The sequence below is a fragment of the Bos indicus genome, chromosome 27 (genome assembly GCF_029378745.1).
Source record: "Bos indicus isolate NIAB-ARS_2022 breed Sahiwal x Tharparkar chromosome 27, NIAB-ARS_B.indTharparkar_mat_pri_1.0, whole genome shotgun sequence".
Lineage (NCBI taxonomy): Eukaryota > Metazoa > Chordata > Mammalia > Artiodactyla > Bovidae > Bos > Bos indicus.
The window spans coordinates 27181968-27201410 of NC_091786.1; the positions used below are offsets into that span (position 1 = coordinate 27181968).

The 19443-nt window shown below is 38.1% G+C and overlaps 1 protein-coding gene across 7 annotated transcripts in view; it reads left to right on the top strand.

Annotated features, from left to right (window-relative positions):
* The window catches only part of WRN (WRN RecQ like helicase), a 128311-nt gene that overhangs the window by 1981 nt on the left and 106887 nt on the right, over positions 1–19443 (top strand). For 3 of the 7 annotated variants that reach the window (XM_019953552.2, XM_070781357.1, XM_019953553.2), the window contains exon 2: positions 10536–10715. The exons of 3 other annotated variants lie outside the window; for them this stretch is intronic. In XM_019953552.2, the coding sequence (XP_019809111.2) occupies positions 10713–10715 (3 nt within the window). In that variant the 5' untranslated portion in view covers positions 10536–10712. Of the gene's footprint in view, positions 1–10535; positions 10716–15505; positions 15908–19443 lie in introns of those variants that run through there. One more of the 7 variants, XM_070781359.1, reaches the window with a different exon arrangement.

Here is a 19443-nt window from a genome sequence, read left to right on the forward strand (position 1 = left end):
GAGTCCCTTGGACTGCAAGGAGATCCAACCAGTCCATTCTAAAGGAGATCAGTCCTGATGCTAAAGCTGAAACTCCAGTACTTTGGCCACCTCATGCAAAGAGTTGACTCATTGGAAAAGACTCTGATGCTGGGAGGGACTGGGGGCAGGAGGAGAAGGGGACGACAGAGGTTGAGATGGCTGGATGGCATCACCGACTCCATGGACGTGAGTTTGAGTGAACTCCGGGAGTTGGTGATGGACAGGGAAGCCTGGCGTGCTGCAATTCATGGGGTCGAAAAGAGTTGGACACGACTGAGCGACTGAACTGAACTGAATGCTGTTTTTCTAGATTCCACATATATCGTTAATATATGATATTTGTTTTTCTCTTTCTGACTTACTTCACTCTTTGTTCGTGTTAGTTGCTCAGTCGTGTCCAACTCTTTGCAACCCCACGGACTGTGGCCTGTCAGGCCCCTCTGTCCATGGGATTCTCCAGGCAAGAATACCGGAGTGGGTAGCCATTCCCTTCTCCAGGAGATCTTCCTCACCCAGGGATCAAACCCGGGTCTCCTGCATTGCAGGAGGATTCTTTATCCTCTTTGCCACCTGGGTAATTTTTGAGTAAAGAGCTGAAGGAAGTGAGAGAGCTAGTTTTGTGGCTATCTGAGGTAAACGAAAGTGCAGAGGCTCTGAGGGAACCTGCTTGGTGTATTTGAAGAGCAGAACTCTATAACTGGTTAATTAAGCAACAGCTTTCCACTGCCCTTCTGTCCAGCCCCAGGTAACCTCTGATATGCTCGCTGTCTATGAATTTGCTTATTCTAGATAGTATATGCAAGTGGAATCATATTTGTTGTTTTGCACTTGTCATGATGTTCTCAAGGTTCATCCATGTCGTACCATGTATTAGAACTTAATTTCTTTTTATGGCTGAATGTGTTTCCGTTGTGTGTACATACTATATTTTGTTTATCCTCATCTGTTGACAGACAGTTGGGTTTTCCCCCCTTTTGGTTATTGTGAATAATGGTGCGCTGAACCCTGGCTTACAAGGATCTACTTGAGTCCCTGTTTCCAGTTCTTGTTTCTTTTGGGTCTGTACCTAGGAGTGGACTTGCTGGATCATATGATAATTATGTGTTTAGCTTTTGGAGGAACTGTTTTCTACAGTGGTGGAACCATTTTACCTATGAATTTTTTTTTTTGGCTATGCTTGGTGACTCACGAGACTTTAGTTCCCTGACCAGGGATTGAATCCGGGCCACAGCAGTTAAAGTGATGAGTCCTAATCACTGGACTACCAGGGAATTCTCAATTCCATATGAATTTGAGGATTAGCTTTTCCATTTCTGCAAAAAAAAGGGCCTTTGGAATTTTGATAGAGATTGTGTTGAATCTGTAGATAGCTTGGGGTTGTATAACATCTTAACAATATTAAGTCTTCTTTCCGTGAACACAGGTGGTGTTCCATTTGTTGTGGTGGAACTTGTCTTCTTCGTGAATGAAATGTCTTCTTTAATTGGCAGCAATGTTTTGTAGGTTGTGATGTACAGGTTTTTCATTTCACCTCCTGGGTATTTTATTTTTTTAGATGCTATTGTAAACGAGATTGCTTTTTAAGTTTCCTCTCAGATTGCTCATTGCTGTTGTCTAGAAACTCAGCTGGTTTTTGTGTCTTGATCATGTACCCTGCAACTTTACTGAATTTGCTTATTAGATCTAGTAAGTTTCTTGTGGTTTCTTTGGGACTTTTTTTTATAGACGCAGTCATGTCATCTGTGAATAGAGTTTTACTTCTTTCCAATTTATTGCCTTTTATTTCTTATGTCTAATTTCTCTGGGGCTAGAAATTTCAGTACTCTGTTCAATAGCATTGGTGGAAGGAGTATCTTTGTCTTGATCTTGATTTTAGGTGAAAAGATCTTCAGTCTTTTACCGTTGAGTATTATGTTAACTGCGTTTCTCATAAGTGCTCTTTATTGTGTGGAGGAAATTCCCTTCTCTCCCTAGTTTTCTGACTTTATATCATGTAAGAGTATTTGATTTTGTCAAATGCCCATGTCAGTTGAGATGGTCAGGTGTATTTCCTTCATTCTGTAAAAGTTACGTATTACATTGATTGATTCTCTTATATTGAGCCACCTTTACATTGCTGGGATAAATCTCACTTGGTTATGGTATATAATTCTTTAAATGGAAACATTTTTTAACAGAATCACTCTGACTTCTGTTTTGAGAAGACAGTGGAGGTGACGGAAATAAGAGGTAATGTGGCTTGAATCAGGGTTTTCCTGTGCAGGTGGTCAAAGATGAGAAATGCCTCCTTTATCGTATGTCAAGTTTCTATATTTACATAGCTCTGTTTCTGAACATGATATATTTTGTTCCATTGATTTATATCTATTTTTATACCAATTCCACACCATTTTAATTTCTGTTTTTGTGTACTGCTTATGTTTAATAGAAGAATTCCCTGGGGCTTCCTTTGTGGCTCAGCTGGTAAAGAATCCGCCTGCAATGTGGGAGACCTGGGTTCGATACCTGGATTGAGCAGGTCCCCTGGAGAAGGGAAAGGCTCCCCACACCAGTATTCTGGTCTGGAGAATTCCATGGACTATACAGCCCATGGGGTCGCAAAGAATTGGACAGGACTGAGTGACTTTCCCTTTCCCTTTCCCTGGTGGCTCAGACTGGAAAGAGTCTGCCTGCAACATGGGAGACCCAGGTTCGATCCCTGGGTCGGGAAGATGTCCTGGAGAAGGAAATGGCAACCCGCTCCAGTATTCTTGCCTGGAAAATCCCATGGATGGAGAAGCCTGATGGGCTACAGTCCACAGGGTCTCAAAGAGTCGGAGATGACTGAGCGACTTCACTTTAGGAGTTCTCCAACTTCTTTTTATGTTTAATAGAGTGAATTTTTCTTTATTGGTCTTATTTTCTCAAAAAATACATTTTTTTGACTGCTCTTGACTATTTTCTTCTCTTAGTGAACTTTAATATAAGCTTGTGTGGTTTGATGAAAAATCCTGCTGACATCTTTTCTTGCTGTTGCTTCTGGAGTGTATTGATTTAATTAATTTAAAGTTTTGAGTCTTAACTGTCCAGGAACTCAGTATGTCTTCTCTAGACCTTTTTTGATGTTTTACTAAGCTTGCCTAGTTGTCTTTAAAATGGGTCTTACGTAGTTTACTTTAAGTTTATTCCTTGGCAGATTGTCATTTTTGCTGTTATTGAGTTTAGATATAAATTATACTTTTTAATTGATTCTTGCTCGTATATAGAGAAGTCCCTTCATTTGGATATGCTTATCTTGAATCTGGTCATCTCTGGAGTATGTCAGTCTTTTAATCAAATTGATGAAGTTTTATAAAATCAAATTACCTCAAAAGTGATACTAGGGACAAGTATTTCGGAGACTTCAGCTCTTTGATAGGAGTTAAGCTTTCCTCTTGTGAAAACTGGTTAGTAATAGCAGTCAGGTGCTACCCCTGCTCCTTGCCTTAAAATGATGATCATCAGCATTTTTATTATCATCAACACCATCATTATTCTGCATTACTTCCCTTAGGGATCATATAGGTTTACCCTGTATCCTCTTTTACCTGCAGAGCAGTCAGCTTCTTTTAAAGGTGATTTGCTTTCTTTTTTGATAAATGTTTTATATATGGGAGGATTAAAAAAGAGGATGGTTTTGGAATAATTTCTTCACTGGGAAATAAGTGATTAGAATAATTTCACATTATCTCCCAATAAGTGGAACCAGTGAATTTCCCTCCCTTCCCTTCAAGCCTTTGCTTCTTTCTAACTCGTGTCTTGTCTGAATTTTATGATCTTCCACCTATAGTCTGATAGGCTAGGTCTTTGGGGCAGGGCAGAGATTCACCCTCTCTTTAGGTGTCTCTGAGGCCAAGAAGGTAGAGGTGTGGAATCTCCCTAGTGTATTGTAGGAATAGCAGAAGCCATTAGAAAAAATATCAAAGGTTTGTTGCTTCTTCTCATTTTGATCTGTAGCGTGAGACATCACCTGTTGGCATGTGATCTACTTTAGCTATTCATTCTTGAAATGAGGGCACCAGAGTGCAGTGGAAAGATCACTGGACTAGCAGGTAACTTTTGCCTTCTGTACCAGCACAGGATTGCTCGTTTTTCCTTTTACTCATTTTATATAAACTTTCCCTGTGTGAAGAAGTTAATCTGAAGTTCTTGGCATTGGATAAACTTATGGTTGCTTTCAGAATTGTATATTCATTTTCCAGTTTCTTTTTCACTCTGTCTCTATTTTTACCTTTTGCTCTTCCTTCCACACTTAAATTGGTCTTATTGTAAAATATTGCATTTTTCTTTCTGTCTGAAAATCCTGAATTTCAGCCCAACGCAGAGCTGTGCATCCTAAAGTTCAATATCACTCCCATTTATTTAAGTTCTAATTTTCTGTTGCATTGCTTTTTAATGTTATTTTAATTCTTGTTTTGATTTAAAGAAGATATGAAGCTCTGTTGATGAAATTTTGAAACTTTTGGTACTGTATACTTTGTGTGGCTAATATTTTTGTGTATTTGTCTGGGGCTAGTATTTTTATCCTTATAATTTATTTTTATTTAAGATCAGGGGTCAAAGAAAAGAATTGGCCACATACTCTTATTTTCAGTTATATTTGTGTGTTAGTTACAACACAAGCACAGAAAACTTGATTCAAACAGGCTTAACGAATAAGGAAACTTATTTTTAAAATGAACCTTGAAGGCTAAGGGAGGACTAACTTGAAGACTAGTTTAGTGCATTGACTGTAGCTTCATTTCTCATCTTTTCCATCTCCTGTGTGTTGGCTTCATACTCTGGCCAATTTCCATCACCGTGGCAAATCAGCTGTCGAAGGCCCAGGCTTCCCATTCTCAAACAAGACATCTCTTGTGGTACTTTGATATAAGAGAAAAAAATATTCTCAGAAGCCCTGTAAACATCTCTTGTATCTCATTGGTCTGTCTTAGGTTGCAGTTTTTATTCTTAACCCAAAGCTAGGAGAATGCCTTGAGTTCACACCTGAGTTTCTGAATCATTGTGACTAGGGGAATGGGATTTATTTTACATCAGTTAGATTTTCCATGGGAGCTGGCATTTCGGGGCAGCTTCCTTGAAGCACATTGGTTTTGCAAATAACTGGTCAGTATCTGAATTAAATTTACAGTACTGTGCAAAGGGTGCAGGGTGGAATGGATGCTGGGTGGCCAACCGTCAATGTCCTTTTGATAATGAGTCTTATAAAATTTCATCTCAGCCCATATGAAGTGACAGGGGAAGAAAAAAAAAAAACAGGCAGCCTAAGAATGTTTTAAATTGACTTACCTGAAAACTTTCTCTGTACTTTCCCAGTTTATAGTGGCTGATTTTAGCTGACTGGCTATAGCTACTTACAGAACAGAGGAAATTCATTAAAAATAATGAATTATTCAGTGGGATAGTGAAATTCAGTTATAAAGCACTTCGCTGTGCCATGGACTCAGTTCAGGTCAAGTCATGTTCCTGGTTTATGGGCAGTGCGGCTTCTCACAATGACACTGCATTATTCTTTTCCCCTGTTGCTAGCATTTTAATGACATCTTATTGTATTTATTTGGTTCTACTTATACTTTATTTCAATTGACTTTATTAACACAAATTTTAACTTACACTTTAAAAATATAAATTATATATTACATAATGTTTGACAGTTATGAATATTTAGTAGATACCTATAAAGAATTAGGTCTCTCAAAAGAAAAATCCTGTTACCTTTAAAATTGCTGTGATTACTGTAGCTGAAGCAAATGCTAATGGTGGTTTTATTTAGCGTTTATAGTTTGTTTGCCTGGGTTATTTGGAGGGAAATTAAGATTCAATAGATTAATGAAAGCCTCTTTAATTAGGGAATTTAATGAGGGCTTTGTCATGGATTCCATGGTTCTTTTTCCTCTGACCCTTCCTATTCCTATTAGTGCATTGAAAAGTAGAAAAGAATTCTCAAAAACAATACAGAAGGATACCTCATAAGTTATATCCTCTACTGTAATTACAGATTGTGCATGCTTGTGTAGAAATATGTGTGTACATGTGTCTCTGTGGGGACTTCCCAGGTGGCTCAGTGGTAAAGAATGTGCCAGCCAATGCAGGAGATGCAGGTTAATTCCCTGGGTCGGCAAGATTCCCTGGAGAAGGAAATGGCAACCAATTTCTATATTCTTGCCTGGGAAATTCCATAGACAGAGGAGCCTGGCAGGCTACAGTCCTTGGGGTTGCAAAAGAGTTGGACATGACTAAAACAACAGTGTGTCTCTATATGTATCTGTGTGTATATATATATAAAATTTATTATTGTTAGTCTCTCTGTCCTGTCTGACTCAAAGTGTCTAACCAAAATTTGGACATTGATAACCAGAGTGAATTGCTGAATCATTTAAGCTGCTTTGGTTTTATATTACGTATAACAAGGATGACTATGCTGCTAAGTCACTTCAATTGTGTCCGACTCTGTGTGACCCCAGAGACGGCAGCCCACCAGACTCCCCCGTCCCTGGGATTCTCCAGGCAAGAACACGGGAGTGGGTTGCCATTTCCTTCTCCAATGCATGAAAGTGAAAAGGGAAAGTGAAGTCGCTCAGTTGTGTCCGACTCTTAGCGAGCCCATTGACTGCAGCCTACCAGGCCCCTCCGTCCATGGATTTTCCAGGCAAGAGTACCGGAGTGGGGTGCCATTGCCTTCTCCGAAGGATGACTATACTTGTATATAAATCTTTCTGGAGAATGCTGGTTATTTTTGTAACATTAATTTTTTAAAATGTAACTATAGGTAAAACAGTGTGAGAAGTAGAGAAGTATTTTGAGTGGAAATCTTAGTATTGTGTGAAGAAATTTCCTTGGCCTACCTTCATGAAGATGGCTTTTCTTTCATTTACCCTAGGCTCTATTTAGACATTAATTTTCACACTAGACCATCAAACTGGTCCTTTTAATAATTTGACTATTGAAGCATTTGATTGATGCTGATAGTTAATGGACTGGAAGAACTGAGCTAGTGCCCCTCTCTGGGTTCATCGTTTTTAGTCCCAGTTTTACAGATGAGAAGGTAAATAATGGGCTGTGTGGGTGCTGCTCGCATCATTGAGGAATCCATAGGGTGAAGTAACGCGCCAGGCCAGTGTGAATTGACACAGAAGGCTCAGAGATGGGGAGAAAAGGAGACGTGCTCCAGTCTTAGGATAACTCCCCTCCTACTCCCCTGATTAAGTAGGTGTCCCAGACTACCACCCTGATTCATCTTTTGGCATATTCCTACTGTTTCTCAACTACTCATTCTGTAGTGTACCTCCAAAAATGTACCCCAATATTTCACTCAAAGAATGTTTTATAAAGGGATATTGACTCTTAACATTTCTAGAGATACTCAGACCAGCTGCTGGTATTGATTTGTTTACAGCCGAGGTTAGAATTAAGAGGCCTGCAGGAAACTGGGTCTTGGAGATTGGTATCAGATGGGAGATTGCATAGTCATATCCATTTCTTTTGGAAAACTGGAAGGTCTGGCAAAACTGGGGCCAAACTGACCATTGGGAAGAGTTAGCTGAAGCAAGGTTAGTGCCTTCCAGTTTGTGCTGCAGCATAATGATATGGGTTATGGGTAATGCACGATTTTGATGGTTGCATATTTTTTATAATTTTCAAACATAAAAGCTTTTTATAAGGCAAACGTTCAAAGATTTGCAATAGGTTAAATTATATTTGAGCATTCTTTATGTAGATCGTTTTGTCAATTACTTGATATCTATAACATGTATAGTTCTGTGCAGTAAACTTGGTTGAAAAGGGCTGTGTTGTGGCTGTATCTTTCCGTCTTAACTGTTAAGTAATTTCTTATCTGTTAATCACTTTAATTGGGTATGTGTATGTTATTTAATCATTGGGAAAGTTATATGTGTTCTTTGAATTTTCTTTCTTAATTCTCATAGGTTTACTGGAAACATAGAAAAGACCATGATTATTAATTATTACTATTATTAATTGATTGAACATATGCAACTCAATTGGTTCAATAAAATATGTCTTTATAACTTCAGAAGCTCATTTAAAAATATTTGATTACCCTGAAGTATTTTTTGTTTACTTTAAAATTTTTTAATTATTAAAATAAATGAAAATAAGTATTTCAGTACACTTAGTTTTTTGTTTAATTTCCTTAATTAAAAAAAATTTTTTTTTTTGATAGGATTTGTTTAGAAATGTTCATAAGAATACAGACAGGTTAAACAACAGAAAACTTTTCCTGAGGAATTAAAGACCTGTAGTATTTTAAGTACTTTATATGCAAGTAGATTGAATTTCCTTAGATACTTACTTACCCAATTTTGATGTGTAAGACTGATTAAAGCTGGAAAGTCATTCAGTTTATGAGTTGAACATAATAGTAAATGTTTATTAATCAATAACTAAGTAGTAAAGGATTATCTCAGAATTGGATTTGGTATTCCCAGAATTCTTCACATTTCAGCCTAAATCAAATGGAGTGGGGGTGTCAGGCAGAATATTCTGATACCTTTTCATAAAACATTTATTTTACTAAATAAAAGATCTGAACGTTTGAAAGTGTCTATGAGCAAAAAATAAGAACAAATTTAAGAGACTGATAAAAGAAGTAATCAGATTGAACTCAAGAAGGGTTAAACAGTTAATAGAGCCCAGATTACCTCACTAGTTTGCTAAATCTGCTCTTTTCCCTCCTGCCTATATGGAATACTATGTTTGGGACCAGTGAGGCAAAGGAAGTAGAAAAGTTGCCATTTTTCAGTTATCTTTTAGAAGATATGTTGAAGATTTATGCTGAAGACAACATGAGAAGAAGATTAATGAAAAAAGTGTTCATTGCAGTTATGAATTCGTAAATACTGGCAGTGGTCCTCAGCAGGCTTTATAGAACCTTTGAAAAATGCCTGGAAGGACATTTTTTGCTTGGCACAGAAGTTCCAAAACCAACTGGGGATGAAGAATGAAGTGAAAAATGAATATTTTGAAACATGAGAAATTATAGAAACTGGAAATGTGGGGCTGGTAACAATAGGAACGTAGAAAGGCTTTGTGTTAAGTTCAACGTAAAAAACCTGATATTCCTAGTTATGTGCTGTTTTATTCACAGAGAATCTCTTGTATATTAAAATTTACCTGTAGTTCTGAATTCTGCATTAAATGGTGTCATAAAAATGGTGAATCTCCTGAAATCCAAGTGGCTACAATGCCATCCTTTCAGCTTGAGGTGAAGAAATCTGATTAGCTATTTCATTACTGAAATAAGTTGACAGTCCAAAGGAAGATTTATAAGCTAAAGGGAAAAATTTCAAATTATTCTGTGTGAATGACTCTTACTTTGCAGATTTTTTGAAGTCTGATTATTGGCTTCAAAAAATGGTATCCTTAACTGACATTTTGAGCACTTGAATTAACTTAATCATCACTGTAGTGATCATGTGGAAAATATATTAATGTGTACTGACAACATTTATGGATTCAGAGTAAAAATTCAGGTTTGGCGGAGTGAAGTTAAAATAACTTTTAGAAGTGATTGTTTAATTGGTGTTATTTGAATCCTAAAGAAGGATTAATATTATTAGAGAGAAGCCAGTGTGTGCCTGATATGGAACTTTAGCATTGACATTCTTGATATAAAAACATTCATTTGTATTTGAAGCTTATTTAACATCATCGGAAGAAATTAACATATTTCTCAGTAGAGGAACAGGAGAAGCATTAAAGACTTCCTGCAGGCTTGAAGTTCAATTTAAGGAGATTGAATTGTTGGAGTGCTGGTTAACAGTGAAAAAGGAGCTTTCAGTATGTCGGAGCAAAGCTTCCCCTTTTGCCATTTGCTGCCATTGGTGCCAACAAAGCTTGTTCGTGATGGTTGCTCTACGGAGTATTAAGAATATGTTGTTTAAAGATCTAAATCGAGAATTTTGTGTAACTATGTTAAACATAAAACCTAATATACAGAAGTTATTTCTTCTAAATAATTTCAAGATTGTTATTTTAAAAGTTTGAAAATTTTCATTTTATAAAGAACGTAGAAGTTTCACAGTATATTCACATTCCCAGATCCCATTCCCAGCATGCCATGAAAATAGTTTCATTTTCTGAATGTGCCATGAACTTGAAATTGTTGTCCACTTCTGGTATAGAACTTCATTTATAAATGAATCGGACAATTGAGAGTCATCATGTATTTGGGTAAAATCAACAGGTATCAAATCACTTAGCTGAATAGTTGACCCTTGATAAAAAAGAATTTTCTACACAAAAAATAACTTAGACTCCTTGTAAAAAGGATTCAGTGAATTCAATAGAAAATGTATTAACTGAAAATGGTGTAAAAGGAATATTGGAGGTTAGGAGAGGAATTAAAACGTTTCCTGAATAAGTACTCTTTAGAATTACTGTGGTAAAACAAATGTGGCTGAAAATTAAATTGGTATTGAATGTACTGAAGAACCGATTGGACTTAGGAAGCCTACTTGATATTTCCTGTCTTACAGGACCTAGAGGAGGTGTACTGTTGGGTTCTATGTGCTGGGGAGCTAGAGCTTGAGATTACAACTCTGGATACCTGTGAATCAAGAAATTGTCTTCTAGAACTTCAGTGGAAGACTTAGTATGTTCTCTTGGTGCTCAGTTTGCAGCTTTCTGATGGACCCTAAGAGCTGAGACTGCTGATGGTAAATAGAGTTACATGGGTAAAGTAAAATAACATTTTACCCAAGGAATTCAGCATGAGGAACGTCCAGAATAGGAAACTCCTGTTGAAACGGGTCTTTGAAATAATTAAATCATAACTTTTACTAAAGAAAGAAATTACAAGCACATTTGGGGAGACTCAACTAGAGAGCAAAGAAACTTTCTGAAACAAATAGTCCAAATCTTAACATTGTAAAAGTTCAGTAAGGCAAATTGTAAAAGAACTTTGAAATGAAAGGGAGAATATTGAGAATGAAATTAGCATCTTGGAGATCAAGTAGAAGAAATGTCTTGTAATACTGAACAAAGTTAAGGAAGTCATCATCAGGTAGAAAAAAATAGACATTAACAGAAGAAATTCAGGCAAGTTTTCACTGGAATGTGAATAAGTGGTATAGAAGGAAAAAAAGAATAGGTTATAGCAATTAATAACTAAACCAGTAACAGGAGTGTATTAATTTGTTATAGCTGCCATGATTAAGTACCACAAACTGAAAGAGTCAACAGAAATTTAATATTCTGTAGTTTTGGAAGCTAGAAGTTCAAAATCATGTTGTTGGCAGAGTTTTTGTTTTTTTTTTTCCTGAGGGCTGTGAGGGAAAGGTCTGCTTCTGGCCTGCCTTCGTGGCTTGTAGATGACTTTTTCCCTGTGTTTCTTCAGATCATCTTCTATGTATGCATGTCTTGTCTCTGTGTCCAGATTTCCCCTTTTTTATAAAGACATCACTCATTTTGGATTAGGGACATCCCTAATAACCTCATTTAAATTTGGTTACCTCTGGGCATACACACTGAGGAAACCAGAAGGGAAAGAGACACGTGTACCCCAATGTTCATCGCAGCACTGTTTATAATAGCCAAGACATGGAAGCAACCTAGATGTCCATCAGCAGATGAATGGATAAGAAAGCTGTGGTACATATACACAATGGAGTATTACTCAGCCATTAAAAAGAATACATTTGAATCAGTTCTAATGAGGTGGATGAAACTGGAGCCTATTATACAGAGTGAAGTAAGCCAGAAGGAAAAACATAAATACAGTATACTAACGCATATATATGGTATTTAGAAAGATGGTAACAATAACCCGGTGTATGAGACAGCAAAAGAGACACTGATGTATAGAACAGTCTTATGGACTCGGTGGGAGAGGGAGAGGGTGGGAAGATTTGGGAGAATGGCAATGAAACATGTAAAATGTCATGTAGGAAACGAGTTGCCAGTCCAGGTTCGATGCACGATGCTGGATGCTTGGGGCTGATGCACTGGGACGGCCCAGAGGGATGGTATGGGGAGGGAGGAGGGAGGAGGGTTCGGGATGGGGAACACATGTATACCTGTGGCGGATTCATTTTGATATTTGGCAAAACTAATACAATTATGTAAAGTTTAAAAATAAAATTAGGAAAAAAAAAAAATTTGGTTACCTCTGTAATGACCCTGTCTCCAAAGTGGCATTCTGAGGTACTTGGAGATTAGGACCCCAACCTGTCTTGTACTGGAGAGGCATACAGTTCATCCTATGACAAGAGGAAAATTTTCTTAAGACTTGGAATCCTTTCCAAGGACTCGCTGATCCCAAGAAGAATAGAGTGGAGCGCTTTAAAATATAAAAATCCTTTAAAGTCTCTGAGGCTTCCAGATGGGAAAAATGTTACTCATAATTGAAGAAAGCAGCAGAAAAGCAATGGACTTCTTACTTGTGATGTTAAACGGCAGAAGACTGTAGGAGAACATCTATAAACTGCTGAGAGACTATTATGCTCCGTCAACACATCATTCTCTTATCTGTCTGAAAAAATAGGTTTTTATATATGCAAGGGATCAGTGCTTATCCCTACATATTCTACCTGAGGAAAGCAATTGAAAAGAACCTCTGAGCAAACACTTGAATTCAGAACAGAGATCCAGGATAGGGCAGGATGAATTGAAAAGGAAACCGTAGTAAGCGATATAAACACTTACATATATATCTAAATTTATATAAACATTAAAATGGATGATGAAATTTGTAACAAAAATGTTCAGAAACAGTAAGGATTCTTGAAATAGAAAAGCAGTACTAGAAAGCTAACAGGCTGTAACAGCCAAAACTGTATCACGAAAAAGCAGTGGTTAAGGGTGGGGAAGTCAAAACATTCTTCAGAGTTTTCCCTTACTGGATGGAGAGACAGTATAAATGTCAGGTCTTGATGGGGAAGGGATATAGTTTTATTATTTTGCCCAGAGAGTGGAGTAATAGTAGTAATAGTAATAATAGTGTAAAAAGTGAAGTTTTAACACTGACAGTGGTAAAAAAGAATATGAATGGTAACTTCACCCAGTTGGAAAAATGGACAAAGCGTAAGAAGAAACCGAAGAAAGGACGATAAATATTAATCAAAAATGAAAGGGAAAGCTCAAGTTCTTATACTAACTGTGAATCAGGTGAATCTCCTTATTGAAAGACAGCGTGTTCAAATTGGCGCTGTTCAAAACCAAAACCAGAAAAACAAACCACAACAAAAATCCCACGTGTATGTTGTTTAAAGCCAGCCTTTAAAAAAGTGATAAAGGTGAAAAGTGGTAGATAGTGGTGGCTAGATAGGTGAGATTATTCTAGAAGAATCCAAACCAAAGCAAATCAAAATACATTATTTTAAAGAGGAACTTGGGATCCTTTAATGGCTCAAATAAGAAATGATAAGATTTGATTTTGGAAAAAAATGTGTGAACATTGTTCATACTCAAGAAGGTAACAGCTCAATATATAGTTTAAAAACTCTATTATTCAATGATTTCAATCCTTTCCAAGAATCAAATCAGATCAGTCGCTCAGTCGTGTCAAACTCTTTGCGACCCCATGAATCGCAGCCAGGCCTCCCTGTCGATCACCAACTCCCGGAGTTCACTCAGACTCACGTCCATCGAGTCAGTGATGCCATCCAGCCATTTCATCCTCTGTCGTCCCCTTCTCCTCCTGCCCCCAATCCCTCCCAGCATCAGAGTCTTTTCCAAATGAGTCAACTCTTCGCATGAGGTGGCCAAAGTACTGGAGTTTCAGCTTTAGCATCATTCTTTCCAAAGAAATCCCAGGGCTGATCTCCTTCCGAATGGACTGGTTGGATCTCCTTGCAGTCCAAGGGACTCTCAAGAGTCTTCTCCAACACCACAGTTCAAAAGCATCAATTCTTCAGTGCTCAGCCTTCTTCACAGTCCAACTCTCACATCCATACATGACCACAGGAAAAACCATAGCCTTGACTAGACGAACCTTTGTTGGCAAAGTAATGTCTCTGCTTTTGAATATGCTATCTAGGTTGGTCATAATTTTCCTTCCAAGGAGTAAGCGTCTTTTAATTTCATGGCTGCAGTCACCATCTGCAGTGATTTTGGAGCCCAGAAAAGTAAAGTCTGACACTGTTTCCACTGTTTCCCTATGTATTTCCCATGAAGTGATGGGACTGGATGCCATGATCTTCGTTTTCTGAATGTTGAGCTTTAAGCCAACTTTTTCACTCTCCACTTTCACCTTCATCAAGAGGCTTTTGAGTTCCTCTTCACTTTCTGCCATAAGGGTGGTGTGATCTGCATATCTGAGGTTATTGATATTTCTCCTGGCAATCTTGATTCCAGCTTGTGTTTCTTCCAGTCCAGCGTTTCTCATGATGTACTCTGCATATAAGTTAAATAAACAAGGTGACAATATACAGCTTTGACGTACTTCTTTTCGTATTTGGAACCAGTCTGTTGTTCCATGTCCAGTTCTAACTGTTGCTTCCTGACCTGCATACAGGTTTCTCAAGAGGCAGGTCAGGTGGTCTGGTATTCCCATCTCTTTCAGAATTTTCCACAGTTTATCGTGATCCACACAGTCAAAGGCTTTGGTATAGTCAATAAAGCAGAAATAGATGTTTTTCTGGAACTCTCTTGCTTTTTCCATGATCTAGTGGATGTTGGCAATTTGATCTCTGGTTCCTCTGCCTTTTCTAAAACCAGCTTGAACATCTGGAAGTTCACGGTTCACATATTGCTGAAGCCTGGCTTGGAGAATTTTAAGCATTACTTTACTAGCGTATGAGATGAGTGCAATTGTGCGGTAGTTTTAGCATTCTTTGGCATTGCCTTTCTTTGGGATTGGAATGAAAACTGACCTTTTCCAGTCCTGTGGCCACTGCTGAGTTTTCCAAATTTGCTGGCATATTGAGTGTAGCACTTTCACAGCATCATCTTTCAGGATTTGGAATAGCTGAACTGGAATTCCATCATCTCCACTAGCTTTGTTCGTAGTGACGCTTTCTAAGGCCCACTTGACTTCACATTCCAGGATGTCTGGCTCTAGGTCAGTGATCACATAATCGTGATTATCTTGGTCAGGAAGATCTTTTTTGTACAGTTCTTCTGTGTATTCTTGCCACCTCTTCTTAATATCTTCTGCTTCTGTTAGGTCCATACCATTTCTGTCCTTTATCGAGCCCATCTTTGCATGAAATGTTCCCTTGGTATCTCTGATTTTTCTTGAAGAGATCTCTAGTCTTTCCCATTCTGTTGTTTTCCTCTATTTCTTTGCATTGATTGCTGAAGAAGGCTTTCTTATCTCTTCTTGCTATTCTTTGGAACTCTGCATTCAGATGTTTATATCTTTCCTTTTCTCCTTTGCTTTTCACTTCTCTTCTTTTCACAGCTATTTGTAAGGCCTCCCCAGACAGCCATTTTGCTTTTTTGCATTTCTTTTCCATGGGGATGGTCTTGATCCCTGTCTCCTCTACAGTGTCACGAACCTCATTCCATAGCTCATCCGGCACTCTATCTATCCGATCTAGGCCCTTAAATCTATTTCTCACTTCCACTGTATCATCATAAGGGATTTGATTTAGGTCCTACCTGAATGGTCTAGTGGTTTTCCCTACTTTCTTCAATTTCAGTCTGAATTCGGCAATAAGGAGTTCATGGTCTGAGCCACAGTCAGCTCCCGGTCTTGTTTTTGCTGACTGTATACAGCTTCTCCATCTTTGGCTGCAAAGAATATAATCAATCTGATTTCGGTGTTGACCATCTGGTAATGAATAACCTTTCCAAGAATAACCTTTATCTAATCAATGATTAAAAGCCACATGCATGCAGAAGAATTTCTCTACTGTGAATTATTCTCCAACTTTCTTTTCTGTGTGCTTTTTATCTGGCCCAAGATGTAAGTATTATTAAGTTTGATAAAAATGTTAGGTTTGTAAACAAGTTTACTTTCAAATTCTTAACCTGGAGGCATCCAGATAGAATTTTGTGTGCAAAAAAGAGTATGTACATCTAAAAATTAGACATTTTAAATTAAAATGATTTCAGTCATATAGTTGGCTATAGGGAAGAGTTACTGAGGTTTATTTCTCTTCTGGCAGTGTGAATGATTACTACAGAATTACAAGATTTTATAGTTGTTTTTATAGAGTTGTTTATTATTTGCAGAAAACAATTTTCTGGAAGTTTTGCAAATGATCTACTCTGTATATAGCAAAACTTGTTTTCCAGTTTAATAAAAATGTGTTTTAAGATTAAGAATAGACTCTTTTCCTATGTGTGTTGTGTATATATACACATACTTTGGGATTAGCTTTCAACTTTCCTGTTAAGGGCTTTGGATTTGTGGCACCAGTTCAGTTCAGTTGCTCTGTCGTGTCCTACTCTTTGTGACCCCACGGACGGCAGCACGCCAGGCTTTCCTGTCTATCACCAACTCCCAGAGCCTACTCAAACTCGTGTCCACTGAGTCGGTGATGCCATCCAAACATCTCATCCTCTATCGTCCCCTTCTCCCACCTTCAATCTTTCCCAGCGTCAGAGTCTTTTCCAATGAGTCAGCTCTTCACATCGGTGGCCAAAGGATTGGAGTTTCAGCTTCAGCATCAGTCCTTCCAATGAGTATTCAGGACTGATTTCCTTTAGGATTGACTGGTTGGAGCTCCTTGCAGTCCAAGGGACTCTCAAGAGTCTTCTCCAAACACCACAGTTCAAAAGCATCAATTCTTCAGTGCTGAGCTTTCTTTATAGTCCAGCTCTCACCTCCATACCTGACTACTGGAGAAACCATAGCTTTGACCAGACAGACCTTTGATGGCAAAGTAATGTCTCTGGTTTTTAATATGCTGTCTAGTTTGGTCATAACATTTCTTCCAAGAAGCAAGCGTCTTTTAATTTCATGGCTGTAGTCACAATCTGCAGTGATTTTGAAGCCCCCTCAAAGTCTGTCACTGTTTCCATTGTTTCCTCATTTATTTGCCATGAAGTGATGGGACCAGATGCCATGTCTTAGTTTTTTGAATGTTGGGTTTTAAGCCAGCTTGTTCACTGTCCTCTTTCATTTTTATCAAGAGGCTCTTTAGTTCTTCTTCGCTTTCTGACATAAGGGTGGTGTCATCTGTATATCTGAGATTATTGGTATTTCTCCCTTCCATCTTGTGCTTGAACCAGCATGGCATTGCATGATGTACTCTGAATATAAATTAAATAAGCAGAGTGACAATATACAGCGTTGATGTTCTCCTTTCCCAATTTGGAACCAGTCTGTTGTTCCGTGTCCGGTTCTAACTGTTGCTTCTACACTTGCATACAGATTTCTTAAGAGGCAGGTAAGGTGGGCTGGTATTCCCATCTCCTGAAGAATTTTCCAGTTTGTTGTGATCCACATAGTCAAAGGCTTTCGCGTAGTCAATAAAGCAGAAGTAGATGTTTTTCTGGAACTCTCTTGCTTTTTCTGTGATCCATTGGATGTTGGCAATTTGATCTCTGGTTCTTCTGCCTTTTCTAAATCCAGCTGGAACATCTTGAAGTTCTCGGTTCACATACTGAAGCTTCACTTGAAGAATTTTGAGCATTACTTTACTAGCGTGTGAGATGAGTGCAATTGTGTGTTAGTTTGAGCATTCTTTGGCATTGCTTTTCTTTGGGGTTGGAATGTAAACTGACCTTTTCCAGTCCTGTGGCCACTGCTGAGTTTTCCAAATTTGTTGGCTTTTGAGTGCAGCACGTTCACAGCATCATCTTTAGGATTTGAAATAAATATAAGCTTATTAATAACCATTAACATTTATAAAATGCCTTGCAATGTGTCAGTCAGTTTAGTTCAGTCACTCAGTCGTGTTTGACCCTTTGCAACCTCGTGGAATGCAGGACTCCAGGCCTCCCTGTCCATCACCAACTCCCAGAGATTACTCAAACTCATATCTCTTGAGTCGGTAATGCCATACAACCATCTCATCCTCTGTCATCCCCTTCTCCTCCCGCCTTCAATCTTTTCCAGCATGAGGGTCTTTGCAAATGAGTCAGTTCTTCAACATCAGGTGGCCAAAGTATTGGAGTTTCAGCTTCAGCATCAGTCCTTCCAATGAGTATTCAGGACTGATTTCCTTTATGATTGACTGGTTGGAGCTCCTTGCAGTCCAAGGGACTCTCAAGAGTCTTCTCCAACACCACAGTTCAAAAGCATCAATTCTTCAGCGCTCAGCTTTCTTTACAGTCCAACTCTCACACCCATACATGACCACTGGAAAAACTATAGCTTTGACTCGACGAATGTTTGATGGCAAACTAATGTCTCTGGTTTTTGATATGCTGTCTAGGTTGGTCATAACTTTTCTTCCAAGGAGCAAGCGTCTTTTAATTTCGTGGCTGCAGTCACCATCTTCAGTGATTTTGGAGCTCCAAAACATAGTCTGTCACTGTTTCCATTGTTTTCCCGTCTATTTGCCATGAAGTGATCGGACCGGATGCCATGATCTTAGTTTTCTAAATGTTTAGTTTTAAGCCAACTTTTTTACTCTCCTCTTTCACTTTCATCAGGAAGGCTCTTTATTTCTTCTTCACTCTCTGCCATAAGGGTGGTGTCATCTGCATATCTGAGGTTTTTGATATTTCTCCTGGAAATCTTGATTCCAGCTTGTGTTTCATCCAGCATATATTTTATCTTACAACATATAATGCAAGTGGGAGTGCTAACATTCGAGTTGTTAGTTCTGATCGACTGAACCATAGATCTTCCCCAATGCCAGACTTTGCTGATGATTCAAAGAGTACAGGCAAGCACGAAGTGCAGATGGAATATTATTTTCTTTTTGGTTTTTGGAGGAACCCCAAACTCTCACACACAGATTCTAAAAATTTCCTTTTCTTCTGCATTAGTACCAATTTATGATTTTGGATTAGCAAAATAGTTTTGAGCAGTTAAAAAAAAATTGCACAAAGGAAATTGTCTTCATTTTGGAACTCCTCTCTGTTTTATATTATCTTTATTGTACAGCTTGCTGACTACCTCCCATTTTCCAGGAATAAATTAATAAATCCATCATTCCAAGCTTATTTATGATAAGCAATCTAGATAGGTTAGTTATATCTGGCTAACAACATTTTCTAGATAGATGCTCTTTGGTATTTTTTGGCTAGTAGATACCAGTGATAGGTGAGCCCTGGTGGCTCAGTGGTTGAGGTCTTCCATTCCCACTTCCTCAATAGAGTGAGTGAGTTACCTTCTACTGCTGTTAACCGTTTCCTTCTCAAGGTGTAAGAGTGAGTTTGTTCTGTATGCCAGATTTGTTTGCCAAAGTAATCTTTAAAAATTTTCTTTCATACATTATTAGTGTTATCAGTTTTGGGGGTTTATGCTTGGGAAGAGGAGAACTTAATGGATACTTGCTGGATGCTGTTTAATTTCTTCAGCATTTATAATATCAATAGGGATGA